The following is a 27,287-nucleotide window of genomic DNA, read 5'->3' as shown; positions in this document are numbered from 1 at the left end:
AATGTGCTTCCCAACCCCCTGAGCCACGGTCGCCATGGCTTATTAGCCTTTAGCCGTTAGCGAGCTGCACCTATAGTCCATAACCAATGCCTCATTTTCTTTGGGTCAGTCAAGCAAGGCCATGCTTTATCCAGAAAGGTCCTTAAAGAGACACAAGTTAAACTGAAGATGGTTCAGGAGGTTCTACATACTTACTTTTAAAGATCAAAGCATGCATAATAACATATATTCAAAGACAATAAACCTCACAGCAACAACAAGCTAACACTGAGTTGATTTGAACTGTTACCAGTTAAAATCTCAATTACATAAAGTGCCTTTACTGTTCAGTTTTTCATTGCCATTGATCCACATTAGCGACGACGTCGGGGCTGAAAACCCTGAGAGCAGAACAACGTTTGCATTGTCTTTAAGTCGAGTGTTTTTTTTATGTTACGCTGCTAAACCTTTTCAAGCGCTGTTGATTTGTATCCTTTTAGTGATGGCTTGCAGACAAACGTTACAGCTTGTCTTGCCGTTTTTTGTGTGTGTGTCTGCATGCCCGTGTGTGTTTGTCCTTCTATTTGTGGTAATTATATTTGACCTGGCCAATTGGTACCTCTGGCTAACAGTACCGCTCTGTCCTCCACACAGCCCTCTATCTCTCTATCTCACTCTGTTAGTGGAGTGATTTATTTTGGCCGCAGCAGCGTGCAGGCTTAGCTACAGCGTTGTATCCATCAGGTCTTTTTTTCCCCCCCTGCCTCTCACTGCTTGCACTGAATAAAGCAAGTTAGTCCACACTGCCAAATAGATGAAACTACAAGTTTCACAGCAGCATGGTGCTTACATCCCCTACAAAAAGCCAACTTAAAAGTTGCACTTTTCCTTTACTGGACTGGTTAACTCATTTGTCAAAACTGGAGGTGTCAGACAGGGAGAAGTGGTTGTACACGGGGGTTTCAAGTTAGATGATTTTATTATTTTTTTCTTTGACTGCTTTCACAGCTGGTGTTGAGGAGAACGAGGGCAGAGCACGAGAAAAGGAGAACGTAAGACTTCTGAAACAAAAATAACTATGAGAAGGAGGAAATGCTAAATAAATTATTAGGATAATGTCGAGGAGGATGAAACGGAACAAATCAGGCTGTTCTGTAGCAGCTGCATTCTTGCAGAAAAACCGCGCCGCTCACACGTGTGCTTACATTACGTTTTATTACAAGAGGTACAGTTGTATCTGCCTGAAGGGCTCAGGCTCAATTTGCTGTTTAAGAATTTGTGGTTATGTTTGTGTTATTAATAGTGACCCAGCAGCGTTCGTGGGGGGAAGGACGCTAAGCCTGCCTGCAGCAGGAGTGTAAAACAAGGACAGGAAACCACTAAGTGGCAATTGAGGAAAACCACTGACCATTAGCATCTCCGATTGCGCCTCTGTGTGTGGCTGCTTGTTAAAACCAAGCCACTGTCGTTCTACTGGAGCTGTAGACTTCCTGTCTGTGTCAGTGTTGGGGGAGCTTACAGCCCGGTCACCGAGCAAACTCAATTTGCCGTCGGCTGCGACTGCCAGTCTGTCAGCAGGCCTCTAGAGCTCACTGCTGCTAAGCCTGTATGACCTGTCAGAGGAACACTTCACCAGCCAAGGACTCAGGCAGATGGAGGGAGAAGGTGTTCACACAGTGGATATATTTATTACTGCTCCAGAATGCTGTTCCTTTATTACAGGTTTTGTTCTGGCTTCACTTACACTTCAGTGTAATCATTTTTCTCTCTCTCTCTGCTTCATTCTCGCTCTGTCAGTTTCTGTCTAGATTGCTTTCTCAACATCCACTTTCTTCCAGCCTTGATTTAGGCTGACACAATGTCTTAACCTCCAGCATGTCTTTAAGCCCCCCACCCCAGCCCCACCGATGACTTGTAGTTACTATAAATCAAAGTACATTAATTATGGGGATTAATTAATGGAAATGCATTCCTGCTTTTTTGCATTCATTGAAATCAACAGAGGGGTTAGCTTCAGTCTTATTTTGAGAATATAATCCACTTTATAAACAATTTAGGCTATATCAAAGTGGGGCTAATCAATTCTTATTCTTAATTCAGAAAAGGGTCTTTCTAATTTCTGCCGCAAATGCAAAGTCCCTAAATTTCTCTCTAATAAATGCAGTAAACCATGTGTCGGTGTATGTTGTTCGCTTGTCTCGTTCATTTGATCTACATCAGATGCGCTGACTGTATTGCTGGGAACCCGAGCATGTGCAGTTCCGTGTTTGCTGCCATGTTAATGAGTGATGGTTTCATTATGGAGTCTCCTACACGTTACAGACTGTCACTCTTGTTGCCAGGCATCATCATCATCATCAAAGACACGTGTACTGTATGTATGATGTCAGTTAAAGAGGTATTTGCTCATCTCCCATCACATTCTTGCTGAGTGTTGGTCCCTGTGAATGTTAGCGCTTTTACTCAAAGCTCTGCTCATAGATAACGTTCTTGTGTATTTCCTAGTACCTTTATTAACTTGCCTCAAATTTGAGATTAGTTGTTATTTGCCTACTTTAGTTTGCTGGCAGTGTTTGTTTTTTTTCCTGTCATTGCTACAAGCCACTTAATTTCTCTGGTCACTCAGTAGCTTCTTCCTCTGTTTCTTTATTTTGGTTGTTTGTTCTTGCTTGACTTGTGACCTCACGTGTCATGTTACATCACCAGTGAGTAACAGTCAGCAAAGTAAAGGAATAAACCAGCACCGACTGGGACATCTACCTTTGCTGCACACATGAGTGTGACAGTGGGAACTGCACTGGTTAGACCAGGGCCAGGGACTGGTACTGGTCCATGAGTTGTTTGGTGCCGGGCCGCGAGAGTTGAGGCTCAGGTTTTCAGGGTTTTCATCGTTAACTTGGTTTCCCCGGGTCTTTTCCTGTGTTGTAGTTGTGTGTCTTATTTTGAAAGAAATATTTACACATTACCATAGCGACCAGAGAGTATTAAGGGGCAGAGAGGAGGATGTTACTCTCAATGTTGTTGGCGCATTTCAGGAGGACGGTGCTGATAAAGTTACACAATTACACAGTGAATTTGCCTTTATTATTATATTTATAAAATACCAGTTTTTGTCTCGGCCGTGTCATTTTATTTTATTGTATTTATCTGCAACACCTTAAAGGCCGGTCCGTGAAAATATCATCTGACATTAAACCAGTCCGTAGCACATAAAAGGTTGGGGAGTGCTGGGTTAGAACATTCTGTAATGGGAGCTTTGGTTCCTGGATTTTGTACGCGCATCCTCTATCAAGGTTTTCTTCTCTGTGTCCAAAGAAAATTTTAAGAATAGCTCCAAGAGTCCTAGGTAGAGGTTGCTTGTCTGCATTGTGATGGATGTTTGACCTGCCAAGTATAAAATTGGATTGGATGGGCCAGTATAGATGGGATGGATTATAGATTTACAACTCCATCACAAAGGCTGACTGGGTTGATAAAATCTTGTCAAACAAACAAGAGCTTTCATCTCTTGGTTATTTTTGTCCATATTCATATTGCCCATTTCTGTGTCGTCTTCGTGTCTCATATCTTCTCCTCTCCACTCTTTCAGCCGTTTTAATATAATTTCTTATCCTGGATCTCTCCTTGTCGTGTAGCCTGTCTCTGCCGCCCCATTGTTTCTCTGTGATGATGCAGCTACTTTTTATCCACCGGGGCCAAAAAATGTACATAGAGGACAGCAAGGTTTTTCTTTTTTTGGCAGACAGCCATCTCACTTTTGTTTTCTTGAGTTTTTTTGGACACGGCACCATCAGTCTTCAGCCTGGCTCCAACTGGGCCTAATTGGATGTATTAGCGCTGAGTGCTAGCAGGAGTTCTCTCTGTTTCCGATTCATCATGAGCAGACTTCTTAAATAGCCAGCTCAGCCCAGCACAGCAGGCGGGGGTAAGAATCCCTGGGGACAGGCTCGCTCCCCCTGGAGAGAGGATGAAGAGTGCCTTGACAGCAGTGGTCTCCTAAGAGTGGATGTTTGAAAAGAAATGGCATAGCTCATATGGAGAGATGGAGAGGCTGCCGTATGCCAACATATGTTAAATGAGTCAGGCCCTCCAGACAGCCTTTGCTAACGTTTTCTCCGAGTGTCAGCGTGACATCTAATAATGGCTGAATGCAATCCATAATTTATCAGTTCTGGTGATCATATTTGCAATTATACACTGACAGCCTGCTATTAAAGGCGACGTGCACTATTGTTTTTACGTCTGGTTGTTAAAGGTCCAATAATAAAAGGAGACACTGGTTTTTACTGCATTCACAAACGATTTAAAATGCCAATTACACCCCGACAGAATGCAGGAAATTTATCTTCTGATGCCAGTTGTCCGGACTTATTGTTATATGCGCTGCTGAGTTTTGCTGCTCAGTATGTTTAAAATTTAACAGGCCGTGTTCCATAGCTTCTCTGTTTTGATATAGTGTGCCACTGGGCATGCATGCTGCTGAATTAAATATCAGCCAGTACCCTGCAGACTTCTCAAACGATTCACTCACACATACAGCACAAAGACACGCCCTCGTGGTGTACGAAGATGAAGTGCTCATGAGTAAGCACGCTTGCTTATGTGCACACTTACACAAATTAAGATACGCACACACTTTGTGCCATTTTCAGAGGCCTCACACTTCTCCGTATCTGCAGGATCAGCCTCCTGTTCTGGCTGACATTCCTTTGCACTTGCTTGAGGAATTAGCTTTTCTGCTCCCATCACACAGCCCTCGCTCCATCCACACTGCCTCTAATTAACTTTTACAGTGGTGCTGTTTTTAAAAAATAGTCAGCCGTCAAGGCAGAATAGCACTGCGAGCTTTTGGCTGGTGTGTTATGCAGCTGTAGAAAAGGTCAGAGAGGGAGCTAAATGGTCTGGCACACTGTCTTTTTCTCCCTTGACTAGTATTAAAACTGGGATGTGGTGGAAAGAAAGGATGGGACACAAGAGTTTTAGCCATCCTATTAATATACGAAAAATAAAAAGCAGTCAGATTTTTTAATAAAAACATCTTTTAAACCCATTTTGTTAAAGATTCAGACTATGTTGAGCAACATACCACTTTAGCTGTCATACCTATTTACCAGTGAACAGCAGTTATTCACATCCCTCCTTACTGCGATTTCTAATGTTCATCCTCCACTTGTTTGGATGGATTTTCACAGGTACAAGGCTAAAACCAAAAACAGCAGAGATGCTGTACAAACTGCAAATAAAAATGGGATGCAATGATTTGCAAATCTCATAAATTCATATTTTATTCTCAGTAGAACATCTGAGACATACCGTTTCATGAAAAAGATTACCTCATTTAGAATTTGATGGCAGCAACATCTGACAAAAACGTTGGGAAACAAAACGCTGTAAATGTCAAAGGTGCTAAAAAGAAACAGCTTGAGAGGATGTAATAAATGACATAAAGGAAAATAGCAACCTCGCTAATATTACAAAAAACCCTAAACTTAAATACGAGTGATCCTCAAAACCAAAAAGAATTGCAAAAAGCATGCACAGAGAAACACCAAGGACCAAGACCCAGGGCCCCCGACAGTATAATGCCTACAGTGCTGTGATCTCTTCTGTGAGCAGTAAAGTGTTTTACACACATTTACCTTCCTGACATAACCTCTGGTTCTGCCTTGAAGCAGCTGTTGTGAATTTGTGCTATATAAATAAAATTATATTGAACTGAATAAACACATCATAGAAAGTTCTCTTATTTTATGTTTGTCACAAAAAGCAAATTGCACCTACGCTGCTGGAAGTCTCATTGAACCCTCACATCTGTTTGTTTGCAATCCTGTTATTGATAGACACCCATCTGCACTGGTCACCCATACAGCTCTTATTGCAGCCCTCTTTAGTAAATCTGCCCCATGAGGTCAACCACTGATTTTGTCTTTTTTTTATTGTACTACAAATACATTATAAGGTCGTGTCTTTGTAGACACGGTGCTGTTGGTTGGAACATTCGCCAACCTGTTGCCTCAAAATTGGAATTATGCTGTTGTCTAAAATATTAATTTAGGTTTATAAAAGTTTGCCTATCTTGCATCTACATTGACGAAACTCAAAACAGGGGAAAGCTGCACCTTCTTACCCAGAACGGTGTAATTCACGTTTGTGATGGAGTGATAAATTCAAAAGATGTATTAACCCTCTCACATCTGCACTTCAGTTTGTCAGCCAATTTGTTAGGATCAGCTTTCCAGTTGTTCCAGTCTTCAAAATAGCTCATACTATGAGTTGCATTCATTCATGTCCCTAAATCAATGCAAACCGGGTGAATCCACCACCGAATGTCTTTCCCTGAGGTCAGAATCCTCCCAGCCTGCCTCCCGGCACATATTACCCACAGGTAATTAGGCTTTAAATCGCTACCGCTGCTTCCTTTTCGTACAACATTTATTCTCCATGAAATGCACACTTATTAATTGTTCCGCTCAGCTGATCTCTGCAGTGGTGTGTGTGCTGGAGGGAAGTTGGCTAATCAGAAAACCAAATGAGAATTCTTCAGCCGTGGTGACGACGCAAAGCCACCCGTCAAAGTCACTCCAGACACGGTGTGGTCACCCTTGAGCCAAAATGGCATCCAGCTCCTCCCTCCCCCCCCTTTCAAATGATCTATTAAGTTCAGTGAACTGTGACTTTGTTGCCGACCTCATTACGATTATCGTTTCGTCGGTATCGGAGATTGCATCCAGTGTAATAGAGCCGCTTAATTAAAACGACACACACAAAGGTTACCAGTCAGTGGTCGCAAAGTAAAGGTCGTCCTTTCCCCGGCTAGCTGTGCCACAGATCACCAGAGGAACGCTGCTGCCACTCCACGCTCGCTCGTTTTGTTTGTCTGCCGGGGTCACCTCTGATTTGCTGACGAAGCAGTAATGTCTTTATGGAACCAAACCGACCTCGAGTTCATCGCTGAGCTCAGGGCCCGTTCACAGAGAGCTGTATCAACACTTGGACATTCCTCAACCTCTCAGCTAAAACACTACAGGGCTCTTCAAATAAACCATGCGTGCCTGTGCCAGGAAAACAGGGGGGGAAAGCAACAAGAATCTTTCCTTTCAGCAGAATTGAAAGACAGGAGCGAGAGAATCTCCAGCGCTGCAATTAAGGAAAATCGCAAAAGAGAAGGAGTACGATTAGAGGGAAGGACCGTAGCTGAAAAAGAGAAGCAGAAGGGGGATAGCGAGGGATGCTGAAAGTGAAGGGGCGCCTTTTGAGAGAGAGGAGTTACTCAGTTGATGCCTTTATTCTGTCTTCCTGAGGCATCCAGATCAGCTCTGGCAGCTAAGCCTCGTCATTAACAGCTTTAGATTTAATTAGCTGTCATTAAGCCTCTGTTTTACTGGGGGAGCTTGCAAATATTTAATCACTGCTTGGGTGATGTTTCATGTTAGTATTTGAGCAGAGGGAGGGACACTGCATCAAAAACTCTGATCGACGCAGTCTTTCCTTAAAATGCACGTGTGCTACTTGCTGCAGTTTAACAGAGGACTTTCATTAATGAACTTTTTTTGTTTCTGGTGGTTTTTAGTGGTTTGTTTATTTGACCTCTCCATACATTTTATTAAAGAAAAGAAACAAATGAAAACTTCTGCACTCAGTGTATAAAAAATGCAATATTCTATTTAATCAGATTACATATGTAAAATGGATTTTAATTCCTTGTAATCGGAAGGTTGCCGGTTCGAGCCCCGGCTTGGACAGTCTCGCTCGTTGTGTCCTTGGGCAAGACACTTCACTCGTCACCCGTTGCCTACTGGTGGTGGTCAGAGGGCCCGGTGGCGCCAGTGTCCGGCAGCCTCGCCTCTGTCAGTGCGCGTGGCTGTGGCTACAATGTAGCTGCCATCACCAGCGTGTGAATGGGTGGATGACTGGATGTGTAAAGCACTTTGGGGTCCATAGGGACTAAGTAAAGCGCTATACAAATACAGGCCATTTATCCATACAGTTATTCACTGTGCTGAAAACTCCTTCTTCCTCTCCTCTCCGCGCAGACTGTGCTTGGAGGCGAGGGACCCTTACTGCGGCTGGGACTTTAGGCAGCGCAGATGCACCACGTTGGAGGACAGTTCTAACATGAGCCAGTGGAAGCAGAACATCACCGTTTGTCCGGTAAGAGTGACATCACGGCCTCGTTTTCGTGTAAGAAAAGGCCAAGGGCGCCTGACTTCTTCTTACAGCGGGGGTGTAAGACGTACTGCAGGCGCTTTGTTAATGTCATCTTTTTTTTCACATTCAATAGTGGATGATACCATTCATGTGTCCGGTAAAAGAGCTGGCTCAAGTGCAGGTTATAGGATAAAGCAGAGGAAGAAAAGAAGGTGAATTTGACTAAGCTTAAACAACTGAAATCAAAGGGATTTAAGTTTAAGTTGGCAGAAGGAAGTGAATAGTAGTGCTTTTATTTCCATTTACTCCTCTAAAAACAGTCTCGTCTTTATTTTGGTAAGCAGGGCCTGTCTGCTTCCTGTGACTTATGACCGATGTGTGTTTTCCAGCTGCGGAACCAGACCATCGACGGCGGCTTCGGGCCCTGGGCACCGTGGCAACCCTGCAACAATGATGATGTTGTTGATGGTGTGAGCTCCTGTTTGTGTCGCTCCAGATCTTGTGACAGTCCTGCCCCTCGGTGTGGAGGCAAAAACTGCGAGGGCCCCACCATCGAGGTGTCAAACTGTTCAAGGTAGAAAAGAAAATATCTGAAAAGAGTGATTTTCTATTTTTCACAGTAGTTTTTGAGTGCACAGTAATGCAGTGTGGGTTCTTCCTGTCCCACTGCGCGGATTTCTCCAGGTGGATGAAAGGCTAGTCTATTTGCTGAACTGTGATTCTCAATTGGCTGTAAGTGTAAAGAGAGGCAAATTCAACCAATACAGAGGCTACTAAGGTACACTTGTGTGCTGTTTTCCAAAAACATAAAGCACACAGGCCTTGAGACCAGTTGGTGACCCCCTGGCAACCTGGATTCAATAAATGTTTATTTCTACCCATTGGTAAGTGTCTTCTGCAAGCTGGTGGTTATAACTAGATCCAATCAATCAGAAAGCAGGTGCTGCACAAAAACCTTCATGGAGTTGTTTTGATTGCCGTGTTCGCTGTAGTCTGCGTGTGGATGAGACCACTTTTTCTGCAAATGCTCAAATTTACTCTTCAAGCTTTGGTAAAAAGTGCAACATGAACCGGAAACAGAAAACAAAGTAAAAGTTGTTCCTTACCACTGTTAGCTACACGCTAGAAGAGGCACAAATGTTAGTTTTACTGCCACGCGTGTCTTCAAAGTTAACTGCTGGTGACTACGGCAACCAGCTAGTGACCAAACTAATCACAAGGTGGTGTTGACCGGTGGTTGCCAACAGGTCTCAACATGCTATTAAGACTGCGTGACTGAGGCCTAACAACACAACCTAATGTTGATTAGACTATAAATAGTTATAGAAATGCTGATTGGTTGATAAGCTGGCTTTAGGAGGAAAGGAAAGATCTCAGGAGCTCAGCATGAAGAGGAAGAAGCATGAAAGCTAACCACACTGTAACAGTTCCACACGGTTTGTGTGTCACTTCACTTCAGAGAAGTGTTTGTCTATTAAGACCACTGTCTTCTCCACAGTAGGGGCTACCCTAAAGGACCAGCAACAAAACAATCATAAGTAGCCACATTACTGCTGCCACATATTTTTGACACTGCCCCAAGGAGACAGTACACAGCTGGAACATGAAAAAGGTGCTCTGCAAAGCTCTGTGTAGCATCTAAGGATGCTCCAGATGGATTTCTCTGCTGCAAGTTTCCTTCATTACATTTTGCTGATAGCTAAACTATAGCGTTACTTCAGCTGGACTCCTTTTTCCTTTTATTTCAGTATTTTACTAAAATTTATTTCATTTTTGCATTTCTTGTGTCACTCTGTCAGATAGAGCTCCTCTCTGGGAGTTAATGTATGCTGGATGAGTCCAACGGACACTGCCAGGTTGAAATTATTCCTTTTGCTAATGAGCTGGGCCAACGATCAGACGAACTCTAATGCCTTTACTTAAACTCTGCTATTGTAGCAGGAATGTCCTGAGTGACTTTTGAAGCAGCCACCTCGGGGTGCAATTCCTACTCTGACAGAACATAAGAAAGATCATGAAAGTGATGAATCTTTTTAGAAAGTGTAGGTGACATCCACATTCTCCTTGTGACATCTCTTACTACCGCTGTCTTCGGGGGAATTGGCTAATCAGTGTTACAGAGAACGGAGTCAAGACAAAGAGCTCAGGAACTTTCATCCCGCTGGATAGTCACGCCAGATTTAATCCTTGGTGTCGCAATTGAATTGTGCTTTTGCAGAAAGTGCCAATTAAATCATGACGAGTGAGACCCAGGAACAAAGCACTTAAGCAAATTGAATGAATGTTCCCCAGTCAGAATGAGCTGTCTTTGTGTGTTTGTATTTTTATTTGCAGGAAGTCAGAATAAGAGCACTGATTAGGCAGTTATAGCTAAAAGGCTTTTTTTTTAAACTATAGCATTAAAGAATGTTATATAGAAGAATAATGCTAAAAGCAGCAGGGAATAATTATAGAGAAGTTGTTGTTGCTAATATTTTTCTTTCATAGAAATGGAGGCTGGACACCCTGGTCGTCATGGGGACAGTGTAGCACAACCTGCGGTACAGGCTTCGAGCTGCGCCAGCGTTCTTGTAACAACCCCTCACCTCGCCACGGTGGCCGTGTGTGTGTCGGGCCTAGCAGGGATGAAAGGTACCTCTCTCTTTGTTTCTCAGCGACAACAGTTCATGCTCCTCATTACTCGTGATTTACAAGGCTTTACGCAGCCAGGTGCCAGGGTACATCAGTGGACTCTTAAGTCCTCGCTGTGATCAGGCGTTTGCTCTCCTCATGGCCCAGCTTTGGAACAGCGTTGAAGTTAGAATTTGGTTGTATTCATTGACTTGCCTTATCAGACTTTTATACGTATGCCAATGAATAGAGGTGGGCAGATTGATCCAAAAATTGATAGTATCAACTCAATCGCTGGCATCGGATTGATTCTAGCACAATAGGATCGATACTTTGTTTCTATCCTCGAAGGTCAGTATTTTTTGCCCAATGAATTGTGTTACATTTTTATTTTTTCAAAATGAAAAAATATACCTCAAACATGTACCATGAAAAATGTATTGTGCCGACTGTCACAATGTGTTATTATAGCCTATAGCACATTTAAATAACAGAAGTTGACTCAAAGTGCTTTAGAGACTGGAACATTCACATTCCAGGTCTGGAGAAAACCCAGTTCCAAAATACATGAAGCTGAGAGATGTTTTCTGTTGTGTTAACTAATTTCTGTGGTAAAATTCACAGTGATTTAACAGCCATTAAATGATGTTTAGAGTTTTCAAATTGTTTTCATCATATAAACCACGACATACTGCACTCCACAACAGAAGCTCCTTCATAGGTTAAAAGTATAGATATTAATGTCGTGAAAAAAAATGCTGAATTTCAGTTTTCTGTCTTTTGAGTGCAAAAGTGTAGTCTCTAAGTCTGTAGTTCTGACTTGAATTTTAGTCACTTTCACACCTCATCCTGCTGTCGCTGCCATCTTCACAGGTTCTGCAATGAAGGGGTGTCCTGTCCCCAGCCTATCTTCTGGACCCCGTGGGGCTCCTGGACAAAGTGCAGCACCGAGTGCGGTGGAGGTGTCCACTCCAGGGTCCGCACTTGCGAGAATGGCAACAGCTGCCCAGGATGTGCATTGGTAGGAAACGCACGCACTCACATAAATATCTGCTCACATAACACAAAACAATAATGGAACCAATAATTTAAAAACTACATTTTATACAGCTGCACAATCTGATATTTTTAAGAGAGCAGTGGAATAAATCAGGGGTGTCAAACATAAGGCCCAGGGCCTACAATCGATCCAGCAAAGACTCCAGTCAAGCCCGCTGGACGGCTTTAGGAATGTGCACAGATTTCAAACTTTTAACGTATTTTCAAAGGTTTTACAGCTTTTACTATTGAAAAAGAACCCGTTCACATTCCTGTTTTTTCACTATGTATCTGCTATATAAATGTATGATTTTTTTTTGTTTTTACAGTGGTTTATGAGTTATTAAATGTTATACATTAATGAAAACTTTCTGTGGAATAACATTATTATAGAGGTAGGGCAAGGCAAGTCCTCCTAACTGGGAAGAAAACCAGTTTGTCTTCCCTTTTTATTCACAAAAGAAATCAGTAACATTCCTGATTTTCCTTATTTTGTGTGAAAAATAAAAGGTAATTGTTCCATCTCCACAGTTTTTTGGGAAGCACCTGCAGTTTAGTTTTCACAGAAAGAAGAGGAACAATTTTCATTTCTGTGTCAGTTTTTCAGTGCACCCATGCACACAGTGTAATGTGTGTTTTGTTTTTATAACCTTTTTTAGCTTCAGTCTGTACAGGCAGAAACAATGGAAGAAACAAACCCCACCAAACTCATAGCTTCTGCCGCCTTCTTTCTCAGGAGTACAAGGCCTGTAACCTGGAGGCTTGTCCAGAGGTGAAGAGGAACACACCTTGGACACCCTGGATGCCCGTCAATGTCACTCAGGGAGGAGCTCGTCAAGAGCAGAGGATGCGCTACATGTGCAGGGCCCACCTGTCTGATCCTCACGAGCTGCAGATTGGACGGAAGAAGGTGGAGACGCGCTTCTGTCCTAACGATGGCACAGTGGCCTGTGAGACAGATAGTAAGTTAACCATTGTTGTCTCTAGAGTTTTATTGTCACATTTTACAGTACTGTCACCTTGGGTTCAGAGGAAAACCTAGCATCAAATAAAATTCACATACTGGCAATGATATCTAAGTAGCTCCACAACTCAGTTTTAAATGCAGACATTTTTAAGAGTGACTATTGCTGTTTTCCTTCAGCGCTGGCACTGAGGAGCAACCCTTTTCCCAGCTCGGGGCTTGTGGTTTGTCACATAACTTTTATAGCTTAAATTAACTGCTTTTGCTTTTACTATTTGTAGCTGTTCTGCAACAAGTTAAAACACCATCAGATCTTAAACTGATTAATTGTTGAATTGATAGCATTCGTTTTTATACTGGATCATTGCCATGTAAGCCTTTGCTGCCATTCTGTGGTTTGTTGACATGTCCATAGTACTTTGCCATCTATCTTATTTTCATGATAATGTTTGACTGGGAAATGGACTTAACTATTTCTTACTTTCTTAAAGATTAAACATGGAAACAGCTATGTCTTCCAAAATAATGTGAAACAGTGACCATGTAAATATAACATTTATGAGCTCTTATCAGATAATGGGTTTATCAGAATCAGAATCAGAATCAGAATACTTTATTGATCCCTGGGGGAAATTATTTTTTGTTACAGTGCTCCATTTTAAACCAACATTAAGACAAGACAGACAATACACTAACTAAGAATAGTACAATATATACATATACAGTGGGGCAAAAAAGTATTTAGTCAGCCACCGATTGTGCAAGTTCCCCACTTAAAATGATGACAGAGGTCAGTAATTTGCACCAGAGGTACACTTCAACTGTGAGAGACAGAATGTGAAAAAAAAAATCCATAAATCCACATGGTAGGATTTGTAAAGAATTTATTCGTAAATCAGGGTGGAAAATAAGTATTTGGTCACCTCAAACAAGGAAAATCTCTGGCTCTCACAGACCTGTAACGTCTTCTGTAAGAAGCTTTTCTGTCCCCCACTCGTTACCTGTATGAATGGCACCTGTTTGAACTCATCATCTGTATAAAAGACACCTGTCCACAGCCTCAAACAGTCAGACTCCAAACTCCGCCATGGCCAAGACCAAAGAGCTTTCGAAGGACACCAGGAAAAGTATTGTAGACCTGCACCAGACTGGGAAGAGTGAATCTACAATAGGCAAGCAGCTTGGTGTGAAAAAAATCAACTGTGGGAGCAATCATCAGAAAATGGAAGACATACAAGACCACTGATAATCTCCCACGATCTGGGGCTCCACGCAAGATCTCATCCCGTGGGGTCAAAATGACCATGAGAACGGTGAGCAAAGATCCCAGAACCACACGGGGGGACCTGGTGAATGACCTGCAGAGAGCTGGGACCAAAGTAACAAAGGTCACCATCAGTAACACACTACAACGGCAGGGAATCAAATCCCGCAGTGCCAGACGTGTTCCGCTGCTGAAGCCAGTGCATGTCCAGGCCCGTCTGAAGTTTGCCAGAGAGCACATGGATGATACAGCAGAGGATTGGGAGAATGTCATGTGGTCAGATGAAACCAAAGTAGAACTTTTTGGTATAAACTCAACTCGTCGTGTTTGGAGGAAGAAGAATACTGAGTTGCATCCCAAGAACACCATACCTACTGTGAAGCATCGTGGTGGAAACATCATGCTATGGGGCTGTTTTTCTGCCAAGGGGACAGGACGACTGATCCGTGTTAAGGACAGAATGAATGGGGCCATGTATCGTGAGATTTTGAGCCAAAACCTCCTTCCATCAGTGAGAACTTTGAAGATGAAACGAGGCTGGGTCTTCCAACATGACAATGATCCAAAACACACCGCCCGGGCAACAAAGGAGTGGCTCCGTAAGAAGCATTTGAAAGTCCTGGAGTGGCCTAGCCAGTCTCCAGACCTCAACCCCATAGAAAATCTGTGGCGGGAGTTGAAAGTCCGTGTTGCTCGGCGACAGCCCCAAAACATCACTGCTCTCGAGAAGATCTGCATGGAGGAATGGGCCAAAATACCAGCTACTGTGTGTGCAAACCTGGTAAAGACCTATAGTAAACGTTTGACCTCTGTTATTGCCAACAAAGGTTATGTTACAAAGTATTGAGTTGTATTTTTGTTATTGACCAAATACTTATTTTCCACCCTGATTTACGAATAAATTCTTTACAAATCCTACCATGTGGATTCATGGATTTTTTTTTCACATTCTGTCTCTCACAGTTGAAGTGTACCTCTGGTGCAAATTACTGACCTCTGTCATCATTTTAGGTGGGGGAACTTGCACAATCGGTGGCTGACTAAATACTTTTTTGCCCCACTGTATATACATACATACATACATAAGTCACTCATAGATAAATAGTTGGAAAAGAAACATGTGTAGTTGTAGCAGCAAACAGTGTGTTAAGTGGATGCGTTGTACAGGGAGATGGCCACCGGCAGGAATGATTTCCTGTGTCGTTCAGTGGTGCTTTTCGGTAATCTCAGTCTCTCACTGAACGTGCTCCTGTGACTGACCAGCATGTCATGGAGTGGGTGGGAGGTGTTATCCAACATTGTCTTTATCTTGGACAGCATCCGCCTCTCCGACACCACCTTGAGGGAGTCCAGCTCCATCCCCACAATCTCCATCACGGACCAATTACAGGGCATTCAGCATGCAGTTTTACTGTATGCATTTTGCAGCAGATTTTCTTCTAGTAGCTCCAATCATGTAACAACAGTCAAGTAAATGGTTTTTTTTGTGCTCTCTGCACAAAACTTAACAATATATTCCCACTGAGGATTTGACCCCTTCACAACCTGGGCTTCTATTGAGTACCACTACTCAGTAATCTGTCCACGAATGGCACACAAATCTACCTTTAGTGCTTTGTTCCAGTGTGTACTCCAATCTGTCGATTACGCTCGCTGATGTTGCTTGCTACAGGATAGAGCCTTTGCTCACCGAGCTCTCCTCCTTTGAAATAGGCTGCCTTTGCAGGTTTGGGAGGTGGGCTCTCACATTATCAAGTGTAGGCTCAAAATCCATCTCTTTTCTATATACCACAATCTCTCCTCCTTTGCTGCCGCTGGGATGCCTTCAAAGGGCTGTTACGTGACAACTAGCGATCCACGCTTATATAACTTAACTGAACATAACACGGTTATCTATTACTCTGTTATTTATTTGTGTGTCATCTGTTTCTGTGTAATGATGTCCATGAGTTGTAATCATATATTGTGCACTGTAAGCTCTGTAGTGGTGCAGCACTATAAAAACAAATGCTCCGATCTCCACCTTTAGGTTCAGCTGCCTGAACAAATCAATGTTCTCTATAGATTAACCAGTAAAAACGTCAATGAAAATAGACATCCCTGCTCCTGCCTTCTCTCTAAAGTAAGTCAATGCTGACTTTTGGATTTAAAACCTGCTCTCCCAGGTAAAAATGCTCTACTTAACCCATTGCACCGTGACATCCAGCTTTCTATGCTGACTTCTGTTCATTTTTATGCTACTTTAAATATTTTACGAGATCTGATCTCAAACTAAATGTGATTGGCCTGTTACTCTTGTTAGAGCCTCTAAAGCATGAAAATACGAGTCCAAAGGAGGTGCAGGACACTAGTCCCCTCTCAAATCACATGATTAACAGTATCCTGACAGGTTTTTATATAGTTTTTCAACCTATAACACTGAAAGCATGTTGCTTTTTTCAGCTCTCTCTGATATTTAAAAAGAGACAACAGAAAAGAAAATGTGCAGATAATCAAAAGCCAAATTTCAGTGTTGTTTATATATTTAATAGTTTTTCAAATTCCAGTAGGATAGCAATTTCTGTCTATATTTGGATCTTTGTTTATGTGTACACACATAGTACTGTAGTTCAGACAAATTGGCCTACTTCTCTGTGAACAAGTGAGAAGGCAGCAGCATGCAAAGATTTCTCCCAGGAGAGTTGTGACATGCTGAAACAGCCCTCCTGTTAGCTCCCCTACATGCTGTTAGTGACGGAGTCACAGTCCTGTGCTCCCACATACACACCGTCACACAGAGAGTTGCACAGGGCCACAGTCCACTGCTCCCCACTGGTGGCTTTTTAATGCCCCCTTCCCTAAATCGATTACCTGTCTCTCCGTGTCAGCCTCCTGGGGGGGCCGCATCGACTCTGACAAACTGATGAAACACTGACAGCAGGAAATCGCAGGATGCATGAGAGACACAGACCGAGTCTGAAAGGAAAAGAGAAAGAAATATGCCTCCTGGCAAAGTCATGTACACAATGTTTGACTTTCAGTCAAAGACTTTTCATGCTTCGTGTGTCTGGTGAAATTCTTTAAGATCTCAATCTAACAGCGCAGCAGAAATTTCTTTAAACTGGAACTTCATTTCCATTTTCTTACCCCTATTTTTCTTCTCTCTTTAGCCCTTGTCGAGGAACTCCTCAAGACTCCAGTGGTGAGAGTATCGGGCACAGGCTGGTCATCATGGGAGACCTGGTCAAGCTGCTCACACAGTTGCGCAAAAGGTTATCGCACCCGTCGGCGAACCTGCTCTGGCCCAGAGGGGAAGAGTGCCCCTGTGGCCTGCCGTGGCTCGCCTGTGGAGTATCAGGACTGTAATGTCCAGGCATGTCCAGGTCAGTGAAGATACACTACAAACCCTGTTACGTTTTGCTCACAAGCAGCAAGACTGTCTTGTAATTTGTGGTCCTGAGCAATAGTTCTGCAGGCTTACTGAAGGCCTTTCAAAGGTTTTGGACTTTAGCTGCTTCATATATTACACATGACACATCCTCAAATATGTCGTGTAGCATCCCAGCAGGTGTTCCAGTACAACCTGATTGCAGGTAATCACAAACTGAAGATAAACCGAGGATGGATAAAGGCGGTTGGTGTCCTGTTGCTAACCTCTTCAGTATATCGTGGGTCGATAATCGACACACATCCACACTTTCACACTCGGAGAAAAAGATGGAAAAAGAACGAGAGAGGGAGGGAGGTCAGTGGGGGTACTAAAATACTGCTGAGTGGATCATTAGCTTCATTTGCTAATGGTTACCAGCAGCTTCAGCAGTGCAGGAGGCACTATTGGACAAATGAAGTTATCTATTTCAAAGTCCTCATCAAACCATAATCAGCTGACCTAGAACTCTTCTGCTGCATTGACAGGCTACACTTATTAAACAGAATGAGGACACACACACACACACACACACACACACACACACACACACACACACACACACACACAATAAGCACTCTTGAATAAAGTTCTGAACTCAGCTTTAAGGGTGTCGACTTAAATATTCTTGAGTGGTACCTTATGAATTAATGATTTATTATATGTTGGTGCAGTGCTGATCAAATTCCTGTTGTGTATTTGAATGTCAGTTGTTGAATCCAAATACAATCCTTCTCGGTTAACTTTGCATCTGACACATGTAACCTAAGGAAGCCTGGGACAGGCAGCCTTGGTTACTTCGCACTGGGAAGCAGCCGGTGAGCGAGCCTTTTTGCCATTACTGTCACGTTTACAGCCGGTCTCACCACACGTGTCCCTGGCAGACACACAGGTGAGAAGGACAAGGCCAGTGACAAAAGAGAGAATGAGTGCGAAATAGTAATTGATGATGAAATTAGAGAGAGGGATGGAGGCAATATAGATCTCTGAGGTGATTAAAATGAATAGGGTGTTAGTGTGTGCACTGGAAACACAAGTGTGTGTGTTTCCATCCAGTGAGTAGATTTTTAATTCAGATATGAGTTTTATATGATTGTTATAAGTTCATTTTGCATAAAACAATAAACATTTTGCGTTTCTAGGATTAAAATAATCATCAAATATATTTTCAGTGTTGGAAGCTTTTACAGGAGGCCTATTGTGCTCCTCTCCAGCTGGTCTACTAAAGTAGTTCTGCATGAGCAACTGTTCAGAATAGTCCTTATTTATCTTACTTGGGCTTCGGTGCAGTCATTCAGTTCACTCCCTCCCGTTTCATTCACTTTAAGTCAGCTTCCTTCTGACTGGCTCTCTCCCAAACAAGATTTAACAGCAGGTAGTTAAGGCTTCTAAGGTGATCATATTAGATTCAGGTTAAAACAAAGATATAGATAGATAACACACAGGCATAATACAGCAGCATCATGATGCAGCAAATGATAATTAAGAATTTATACAGCGTCATGTTGGATATCAAAAACTAAAATTTGCTCATCTAGGTGATGGCTGTTTTTATACAACGAAAGGGGGTGGGGGATTGGAGCTAGCTGTCATAGGGCGAGAGGTGGAGTCCACCCTGGACAGCTTGCCTTTTCATCCATCTCTCATCCATTCCTTACCAAATTTAGAAAAAAGGAAGATCATGTCCAAACCATTTAAAAATCCAGAACAAGTCTTAAGCCCTCATCGCATTTAAAGTGATTTGTTTTGTAGCTGATGTTTGGTCATTAGTAGACACTGCTGCTGTGATAACTCAAGAATGGGCTGACGTAGGATTTTCAAATTAATACCTCCATGCATCTATCGATGAGCTAATAAAAATATCGGATGAGTTTGAATGTCTGTGACCTTGAACTCAATGTCAGAGGTTAGAGGTCAAGTTTTCTGAAAATATTTTGAATGTAATAACTCACACTCAAGAAGAAAGTCACCTATAATTTTGAAATTTGCATCTTAAAGGCGACTGACGCCCTGTTTGGTCTTTCACCTGACGTTTCCGGGTTAATTGGCATTCCGTACTCATCCCATCAAAGTTTTAAATCAACACACTGATTAGATCAAATGGAAAAAGTCAGTTATCAAAGCAAGTCTTAAGTGTTTAAAATTGACATATCAGCTTGATCTCAACTTTCGTAATCAAGTCTTTGATTAACAGAGTGACCAGACGTGGCATAATTATTTTTGTTTGTTTGTTTCAAAGTTTTCACTCTGACTCACGTCAGTGTCTTGTCTTGGGAGCCGGGCAAACACATGGTTGACTTCATATGTCTGAATGTAAATGAACACAGCAAGTCAACCACGCAGGGGCACAGGCAGACAGGTGGGACGAGTCAGAAAAACTGTAAACTGCCAGTCAGGAAGTCAGTGAGTTGTTCACTAACTCACTGAGTCAGACGCTCAACCAGTCAGCCGGGTAAAGAGCCAGTTAGTCAGGCAGAGCAGGGACTGGCTGTGAGAGTTAGTCAGAGTTAAGTGCTCACAGCCTGCCTTACTCGGTGTCACACTAATCCACTCAGCTAATGGAATTTTCTGCAGCACTGTGATGTTACCTGGCAACACTGCTCTTCCCCATCAGTCAGCCAGACAGACATCAGCCAGTCAACCAGCCATTCAGTTAGTCAGTCACCCTCTTCTGATTAGATCAAATGAAACATTAACGGCACCTATGGGGAGAATAAATCAATATAATGCAGGACACAGTAATGACAAAGTAGGCTATGATGTGATCAGGAAGACAGCAGAGCACAGGCACAGACTGTGTGTGCAAGAGTAGTTCAAAGTAAGACAGAAATGAATGATAGATGCCTGTAATATGAAAAAGAAACACAAACATAAGCCATCATGGACAAATTGTGTTTGTTGGAGCACCATTTCTTTTTCTTTTTTCTCTATTTGTTAGTCTTCCTGAGCCCATCACCCAAAAAGAATATGCAGTCGGTGCAACAAGCAACTTTACATCAGGGTTAAAACATTTTGTTTTTTCATATAGCCTGGGGTTACATCAGGCAGGTGCAATTGAAAGGTGCAAGTGATACATCCCTAGTATAATCCTAGGAGAAGACACAAATCCCTTTGGAGTTGCGTCAGGAAGGGCATCTGGTAGAGGGAAAAAAAGCTGCCAAATCAAATATGTGGACCTACCTGCTGTGACAGCCCCTTGTGAATAAGGGAGCAGCTGAACATAGCCTCTGACAAAAAGCCCAGATCTTTCTGAGTCATCAAAACCGCACTGCAACACTTTAAACACCAGCTTTTAAAATCAGATAACTTGTAACTGAATTCTGTTTTTAAGTCTCAAGTCCATAGCTGTTGAAAGCACACACACTAATGTCACTTTAAAAACATCAATCAATGCTAACCAGAGTAATATACAATGGGAAAATGCTAAATTTAATATTCATTTGCAAAGTTGCATATCAACCTCTTTGTCTCTTGTAAAGGATTCAATGTCAGCTGGTCACGCATCGCAGTCCTAACTATCGCTGTAGGAGGATGTGATATCTGATCCCTTCTTGGCGTCGTTAATTAGATGTCCGTGGTGTTCAGACTGAGCTAAATTAATCCCAGTATGCCTTCAGAAAATGTCATTACTGGTGCAGTGTGCATCTACAGCCAGCACATTATCATATCAGTCAGAGCGGTATGTGATTATGTGACACGTTCCTTTATGTGCCTTACAGTGAAGGGTGCCTGGTCCTGCTGGTCGTCCTGGTCTCAGTGCTCAGTGGGTTGCGGTGGCGGGCACTACCAGCGGACACGCTCCTGTAACAGCCCCGCACCTTCCAATGGTGGAGACATTTGCATAGGACTACACACCGAGGAAGCCCTATGCAACACACACCCTTGCGATGGTAAGGTCACATAGAAATTCAAAGTCTTGTTCTGCCGTGTCACCACTGCTCAGGTGCTTTTATCACACCTTCGGGCAGGCAATCATCTCCCACACCGTGTAATTTCTGTGTCGTCCCCTTTGCTAAATTGCTTCTTTCATCTTTTCCTAATGAATAAACCAGGTCTTAGATATGTGAGAAGATAAACAGAAAACAACCCATCCTCCCACCGTGCCATTTCCTGCTGTGCTGCTGGAACTCGCAGTACCATGGCAACCCCTCCAGAAAGCTTTGAAAAGAGATCCACTGATGTTGTGGTACATATGGATATCTTATTTAATCAATCTGAGGTTTTGAATGCCCAGGTGTAGACAGTATGTGTGTAATATTACTTAAAAAGCTTTATGAGATGGATTTTACAGAACCAACATATTTTCTTCGCTATTCTCTGTGGATTTTAGCCATGTTGTATTATTTGGCCAGATTTCAGGAGGCTCATTATTGATAGTTCTGCTGCCACTGGTCTCGTTTCGATCATAAACCATCCTCAAGCATGCCTGACAAAGGCCCATGCACCTCTCCTGGCTTTTCTTTCACACAGCTTCACTTTGCTACACACCTGAATACAAGCAGTGCATTAGAAAAGAACATTGCTTCTGCTCACTGTGGAGATGAATGGAATTATGTTTGTGCTGCTTCCAGCTGAAAGATTACACATTGGTCCTTCTCCAGAGAGCAAAATACTAAATATGAATCTGATAGAACGGGGTTAGAGCAGGAAAGGGAGAGCTGCAGGAGGAGGGTCATTTATTTTGGAGGGTTGCTGAATTCATCTTCTTTAATGTTATTTGTCTGATAAGGTCTTATGTTTTAATGTGTGTTTTGTTACCTTTTGATAAGATAGGCCAGTTGTGAATAGATAACACTCTATCGTGAATTTGTCAATGTGGGGTGTAGATAGATATAGCCATCACAGCATCATCCATTGGTTAGCGGACGTTGCATGTTGAAACATTAGCATTTTGGCCATGTTGTTTTCAAAGGCCAAAGTTAGTTGCCTTATTTAGACCAGCAGGTGGATTCCTAAGTGATCATCTGAGGCTGGCAAGTTTCCTTAGCAAACTGCATCCATAAACTGTATCCTTACAATGCACAGATACAGGCATCTGCTGCCTTGTGCTAAGTAATATATCTTGAACAGTCTGTAATTCACAGATTTATTTATTACTTCTTTTTTCCTCTTTCTTTTTTTTTGCAAAAGACATGTTAAATATTTGCAGTTCAGTGAATTTAATTAGTGGTGGTGCGAGCTGTAGCGGAGAGTTGCCAGCTACAGCTGCTTGCTTTGTTTCACCTGCTAATAAAGGTTGAGTAAGTTGCAGTCATGCCCCTTACTTAACCTTTAACAAAGTCTTAGTGGCCATTGGAGGACCTGGCACTTTATTTCAGCTTCATAGAGGTTGTTTGTTTTTGCTGCAGGTGCAATGAAACCTTTGTTTTTGGCTGCTGAGTTCAAATATCAATTAACTTTCTCTAGACTGGAGCACTCCATCTTTAAATACTGTAGCAAGTACTTTCTCTTTCTTTATCAAGACTGAAGACAAAAAAAATATTAGGTGGACAAAACATACAAAACAAACATATCAATGAACCTGCAGAGTGTGAGCAGAGAATTAATACGGTAGCTGCAGAAAGGCCTCTTAAAGCACATAGTATTAGATAACACATTCATTTTAATGGAGAGATAGAATATCAACCAAAATGAAGAAAACCTACATTACATAAAAAAATCAAACAATTGAAAATTGATTTGCGTGTCACAGTGAAATAAGTGCAACCCACCCATTCTGGCTTCTACAGGTTATAACTGATTGATAACAATTAAGAGCTGAAGTTTCGAGTTGCCAAGCAGTAACCAAGAAATATAAAGGAGATGTGTGCAAACCTGATGACAAGCTACAAGAAATGACTTACTGCTGTGCTTTCCTGCAAGTACTAAGCCACTTAATGACACACTATTGCATTCAATTTCTAACTTTTATGTAATGTGCTTTTTCTGGATGTTTGGTTTATGTTATTTCTCTTTTTAAAATGATTGTAAGTTTGCTCAAAAAATGAACAAAGTCAACAGGAGATCAAATAATTACTTCTCTCAATGTATTTAATAAAAGTGATACAGTGTTTATCTAGCATTCATGACTAATGCTGGGCAGACACTGTGCGATTTTTATTTTTTTTTTTCCAGTCGCGCGATTCAGCTCCTGCTCAAACTGCACGATTGACTCGCAGGGGTTAGAAGTTCGCAGGTCACGATGCAGGTCTCACACTATACGACCAGATGCTCTGATGCGACCTGAGTGCTCACACTGTGCGTCCATAAAATGAAGGTTATAACAGAAATAATGTTGCTTGCTCTCCCTCTGGCTTTCACTCACACAGACACACCACCACCATCAACTTTGCTAAATTGCTAATGAAAAACATTGGTCAGGCAGCTGTGATTGAGCAGCAGTGTAGATCCAACTATTTTCACGGTTGTTGTGGTCGTGATAATTTTGTGAGGCCACATCGAAAAGGCTCGGATGAGCTTTCCAAAGTTCTACAAGTTGTGCCTCCATCGCTTGTGTCCAGATCACACGCTGCACTGCCGTGCTGCGCCGTCTTTTTCGCTGACATTTGTGTTTGCGCGTGCGCAGTGTGAGAAACTGCGGTGACACCCTCACGACCAAGCGATTGATGATCGGGAGCTGGTCGTGAGGTGTTAATCGCGTCTCGTTACCCCACGTATACTACACGATGCACGACGCACGATGAAGGCCAAAATCGGGCCCATCGCCAAAACGGTCGCACGACTCAAAAATCGGCTCAAAATGGGCCAAAAATCACACAGTGTCTGTCCAGGATAAGATGGTGAGTATGGTATAGCTTCCAGACAACAATTGGTGCACTACGTTAAGTCTCTTAACTTTAAACTGACCTTACAGAGCAAAAAGAAAGTGGAATATAAAACAGTTCATGCTGCACCTTTGTTTCAGATCTGTGGCCTCGTGTAAAATTCAGATGTTCTGCCAAACTTTGTGGATTACGCAGACTTATGTCCAGTTTCATTGCTAAGGTTAAAACATCTAAGAGGCGGGCATCCTAAATACCTGGACAAATAAAACAATCTAGCTATGACTACAGGTAAGTTTTATGTATTTAGTTTAAGAACATATCTATACCTTAAAAGTTAAAATAACAGAAACACAAGGGAAGAAGACTTAAATAAGAACAAAAAAAAGTTTGAGTATTCTTCTTTTCCCTTTTACTTTGAAGGTTAGCCTTGCTTTCCCCACATGTGATGATATGTGAGATGTATAAAAACAAGCCCCCCCCCCCCCTGTCTACTTCTACTCTGCTCCCACAAGGACATTGAAATATTCATGAGAGATCTGCCTGCTAATCCAGGAGGATGGGGGGAAAAGTCCACCTGCCGAACTCATAAGGTTTCATCCCGATTCTGATTCTAAGGTTTCATTTCAAACAGCCTTGTTTTGTCGCTAACGTGTGATTTGTCATCTGTTCTTTCTTTATTTTATTTTTTTATTTATTTATTTAGGACAGTGCATGTTAATGAACATAAATGTAAAAAAAAAAATTACATGAATGTAAACATACCAGATTATAGCCAAGGGCTAATTTCCATCTGTTGTCCTCAAGCATAAAAATAGACATAATAATTCATAAAAAATTCATCATTCATTCATAATAAAAACTCCATCACCATCTGTTCCCAAATAAAACATTAAAACTATACAACTCATACATGATCACACACTTGATTTTCCATAACCAGTTTAGTCTGCTGGCAAACAAAAACAGGCCCAGACAAATAGTCATTGTCTGGGATGCTCACGTGTATGTGTGAGTGTAGACAGATGTGTTATAGTGCAGATGACTTCTGTCAGATTTCAACAGCCGTTTCTTCTTAACAGTCACCTTCTTCAGATGCTTTTCCTTTTAAATCAGTCCGACTGTCATTCACACGGAGGGTAACGCTTACAGTCAGCCTCCTCGGTAATTACAGACAAAGAAAGGTAAATGACTTTCTGTCTTTTTCCCTCTTTGCCAAGATGCTAATCAGCCTCCTTTATCAGGTTAATGTTTTCCTGTTTGATGCGGATCAACAATCTCTGTTAACCCCGCACCAGTAGGCTGCCGGCAGTCTCTCTCGATCCCTATCTGTCTCCTCATCTGTTCGCTTATTGACAGGCGAACATCAGTCATCTATTGGGGTCTTCCTGGTGCTGCCGACCTCGCCGCATGTGTAATTAGAGGCAAGCTGGCTGTCAGTCACGAGGATATTTGATGCCTCTGTCGCAGGTCATTTGATTAAAGTCTCCACCAGTAATGGAGGACAGCAGGTAGGACTGTCAGGACAGAATACTAACGAGCAGCCCGCAGGCCTGATGCTGTTCTTTCCGACTCTACAGTGTGATCACGCAGGTCGTCTGGGTGACAAAAATAAATGGGAATAAATGAAGCAATTAAAGCCGGTTGTAGTGATGCACGGTTATTGCACACATTTGAGCTGGTCAGTTTGTTTCATGTGTCTAGGTGGTTGTGCAGAACGAATGGAGCAGAGAGCAGAGCAGCTTGTTGGTGAGCGTCCGCCTGATAGGAAAGGTAAAAGAAGGCCTGTCCTTCTGCCTCCACTGAGGCGCTCTCTGCCAAAACTGCACACTTGAGAGCACGCTGAATAACAAACCAGCTTTTCATCAGGTTTTCATTTGTGGTAGCCTGTGCTCCCTCCACTCTGGTGCTTTTAAATACAGGGAGCGAAAGAGTGCAGCAAGTGCACGGTTCAAAGGGAGGCGTTGAAAGTTGGGCATTTTCTCTTTCCTCTTTGGTGGGAGTCTTTTGTTTACTGCTCGGTCGCCTGCTGCGGGGATACAGCACGAAAGCTTGGCTCGGGAGACAAACATCTCGGCTATGCACTAAACAAACTCTTCTGGTTTGCTCTTCCAATCCCGTTTACATCACAAACACTTTTGGTGTGTTTGGGGTCTTTTTCTTTTTCTTCTTTTTCTTTTTTTGGCTGTGCAGAAATGTGAAAGGTTCCCGCAGGTGGTTACAGCTTGGGTGGGCCCATTGCTTTCCAGGCCTGAGGGTGAGCTTGATGTGGCCTTGTGGTTGCTGGGGTTTTTATTTATTGCTCTTTTTTCCTGTGTTTAGGTGGCTGGATGGCCTGGTCGCTGTGGTCGGCCTGTGATGACTCAGGCCTGCAGATGAGGAGTCGTGTGTGTGGTGCTCAGGGCAACACCCCCTGTGTGGGGAACAGCACTCAGCGTAGAGACTGCAATGAAATACCCGGTGAGCTCTCAGATGCATACTGTAACCGTGAAGCGTCCTTCAACATTCTCATCAGAGCTCAGTGTTGGCCTCTCAAGAGCTCCTTGCGAGCGTCCTTCCTTTTTCTCTGATTTTGAGGGAGCAGCCTGTATTTTATTTTGTGTCCTCAAATGTCACCAAACACGCTGCTTTTCACTTATTCCATCATGGCTTTAGCTTGCCTTTGTCACAAAAACTCCATGATGCTGTTTTATGGGAAGTTGTAAGCACACATTTTTGATGTGCAAAGCGAGGGTACACAAACAGCTAGCTGTTCTAGTGGCTCAGCCTTGTCTGTTTTTTGTTGTTTTTTCAGATTTTGTACATTTTGTGTCATTTTAATGGCAACAAAACTGAATGACAACACAACTAATAGTTACCCCCAGGAGGCTGACAATATTTTCAGACACTTGGAGCATTTTGACGTGCTCTGAAAGCGTTGTCAGTGTGGGGAAAAAGTGTAAGTCATAGTCAGAGGGCTTATTTGTATTCAATGACAAAATATCTAAGTGGCTCATGCTTGTACTTAAAAACGAACCTGTTGTAGGAAGTCATTTTTAAGCTGTGCTGGGATTTGTGAAACATGACTGGACCCATTGTGACAAACCCTTCTGTTAAATAAGGTAATCATTTAACAGA

The 27,287-nt window shown here is 42.5% G+C and overlaps 1 protein-coding gene across 3 annotated transcripts in view; it reads left to right on the top strand.

Moving 5' to 3' along the window:
• sema5ba (sema domain, seven thrombospondin repeats (type 1 and type 1-like), transmembrane domain (TM) and short cytoplasmic domain, (semaphorin) 5Ba) overlaps window positions 1-27,287 on the top strand; it is a 196,634-nt gene that overhangs the window by 158,886 nt on the left and 10,461 nt on the right. For 2 of the 3 annotated variants that reach the window (XM_086266103.1, XM_086266101.1), the window contains 8 exons: window positions 8,013-8,130; window positions 8,517-8,701; window positions 10,615-10,758; window positions 11,611-11,758; window positions 12,512-12,737; window positions 17,153-17,365; window positions 21,129-21,299; window positions 26,493-26,630. In XM_086266103.1, the coding sequence (XP_086122229.1) occupies window positions 8,013-8,130; window positions 8,517-8,701; window positions 10,615-10,758; window positions 11,611-11,758; window positions 12,512-12,737; window positions 17,153-17,365; window positions 21,129-21,299; window positions 26,493-26,630 (1,343 nt within the window). Of the gene's footprint in view, window positions 1-8,012; window positions 8,131-8,516; window positions 8,702-10,614; window positions 10,759-11,610; window positions 11,759-12,511; window positions 12,738-17,152; window positions 17,366-21,128; window positions 21,300-25,874; window positions 25,944-26,492; window positions 26,631-27,287 lie in introns of all 3 variants that reach the window. The other variant, XM_086266104.1, reaches the window with a different exon arrangement.

This window comes from Aulonocara sp. 'chitande type north' Nkhata Bay, linkage group LG16, assembly GCF_057382095.1.
Source record: "Aulonocara sp. 'chitande type north' Nkhata Bay isolate Kocher_YH1m ecotype deep benthic linkage group LG16, A_spYH_male_GT1.1, whole genome shotgun sequence".
NCBI classification, from domain to species: domain Eukaryota; kingdom Metazoa; phylum Chordata; class Actinopteri; order Cichliformes; family Cichlidae; genus Aulonocara; species Aulonocara sp. 'chitande type north' Nkhata Bay.
Note: the sequence above shows the minus strand (reverse complement) of the source record. Positions and strands in the feature narration are given on the sequence as shown.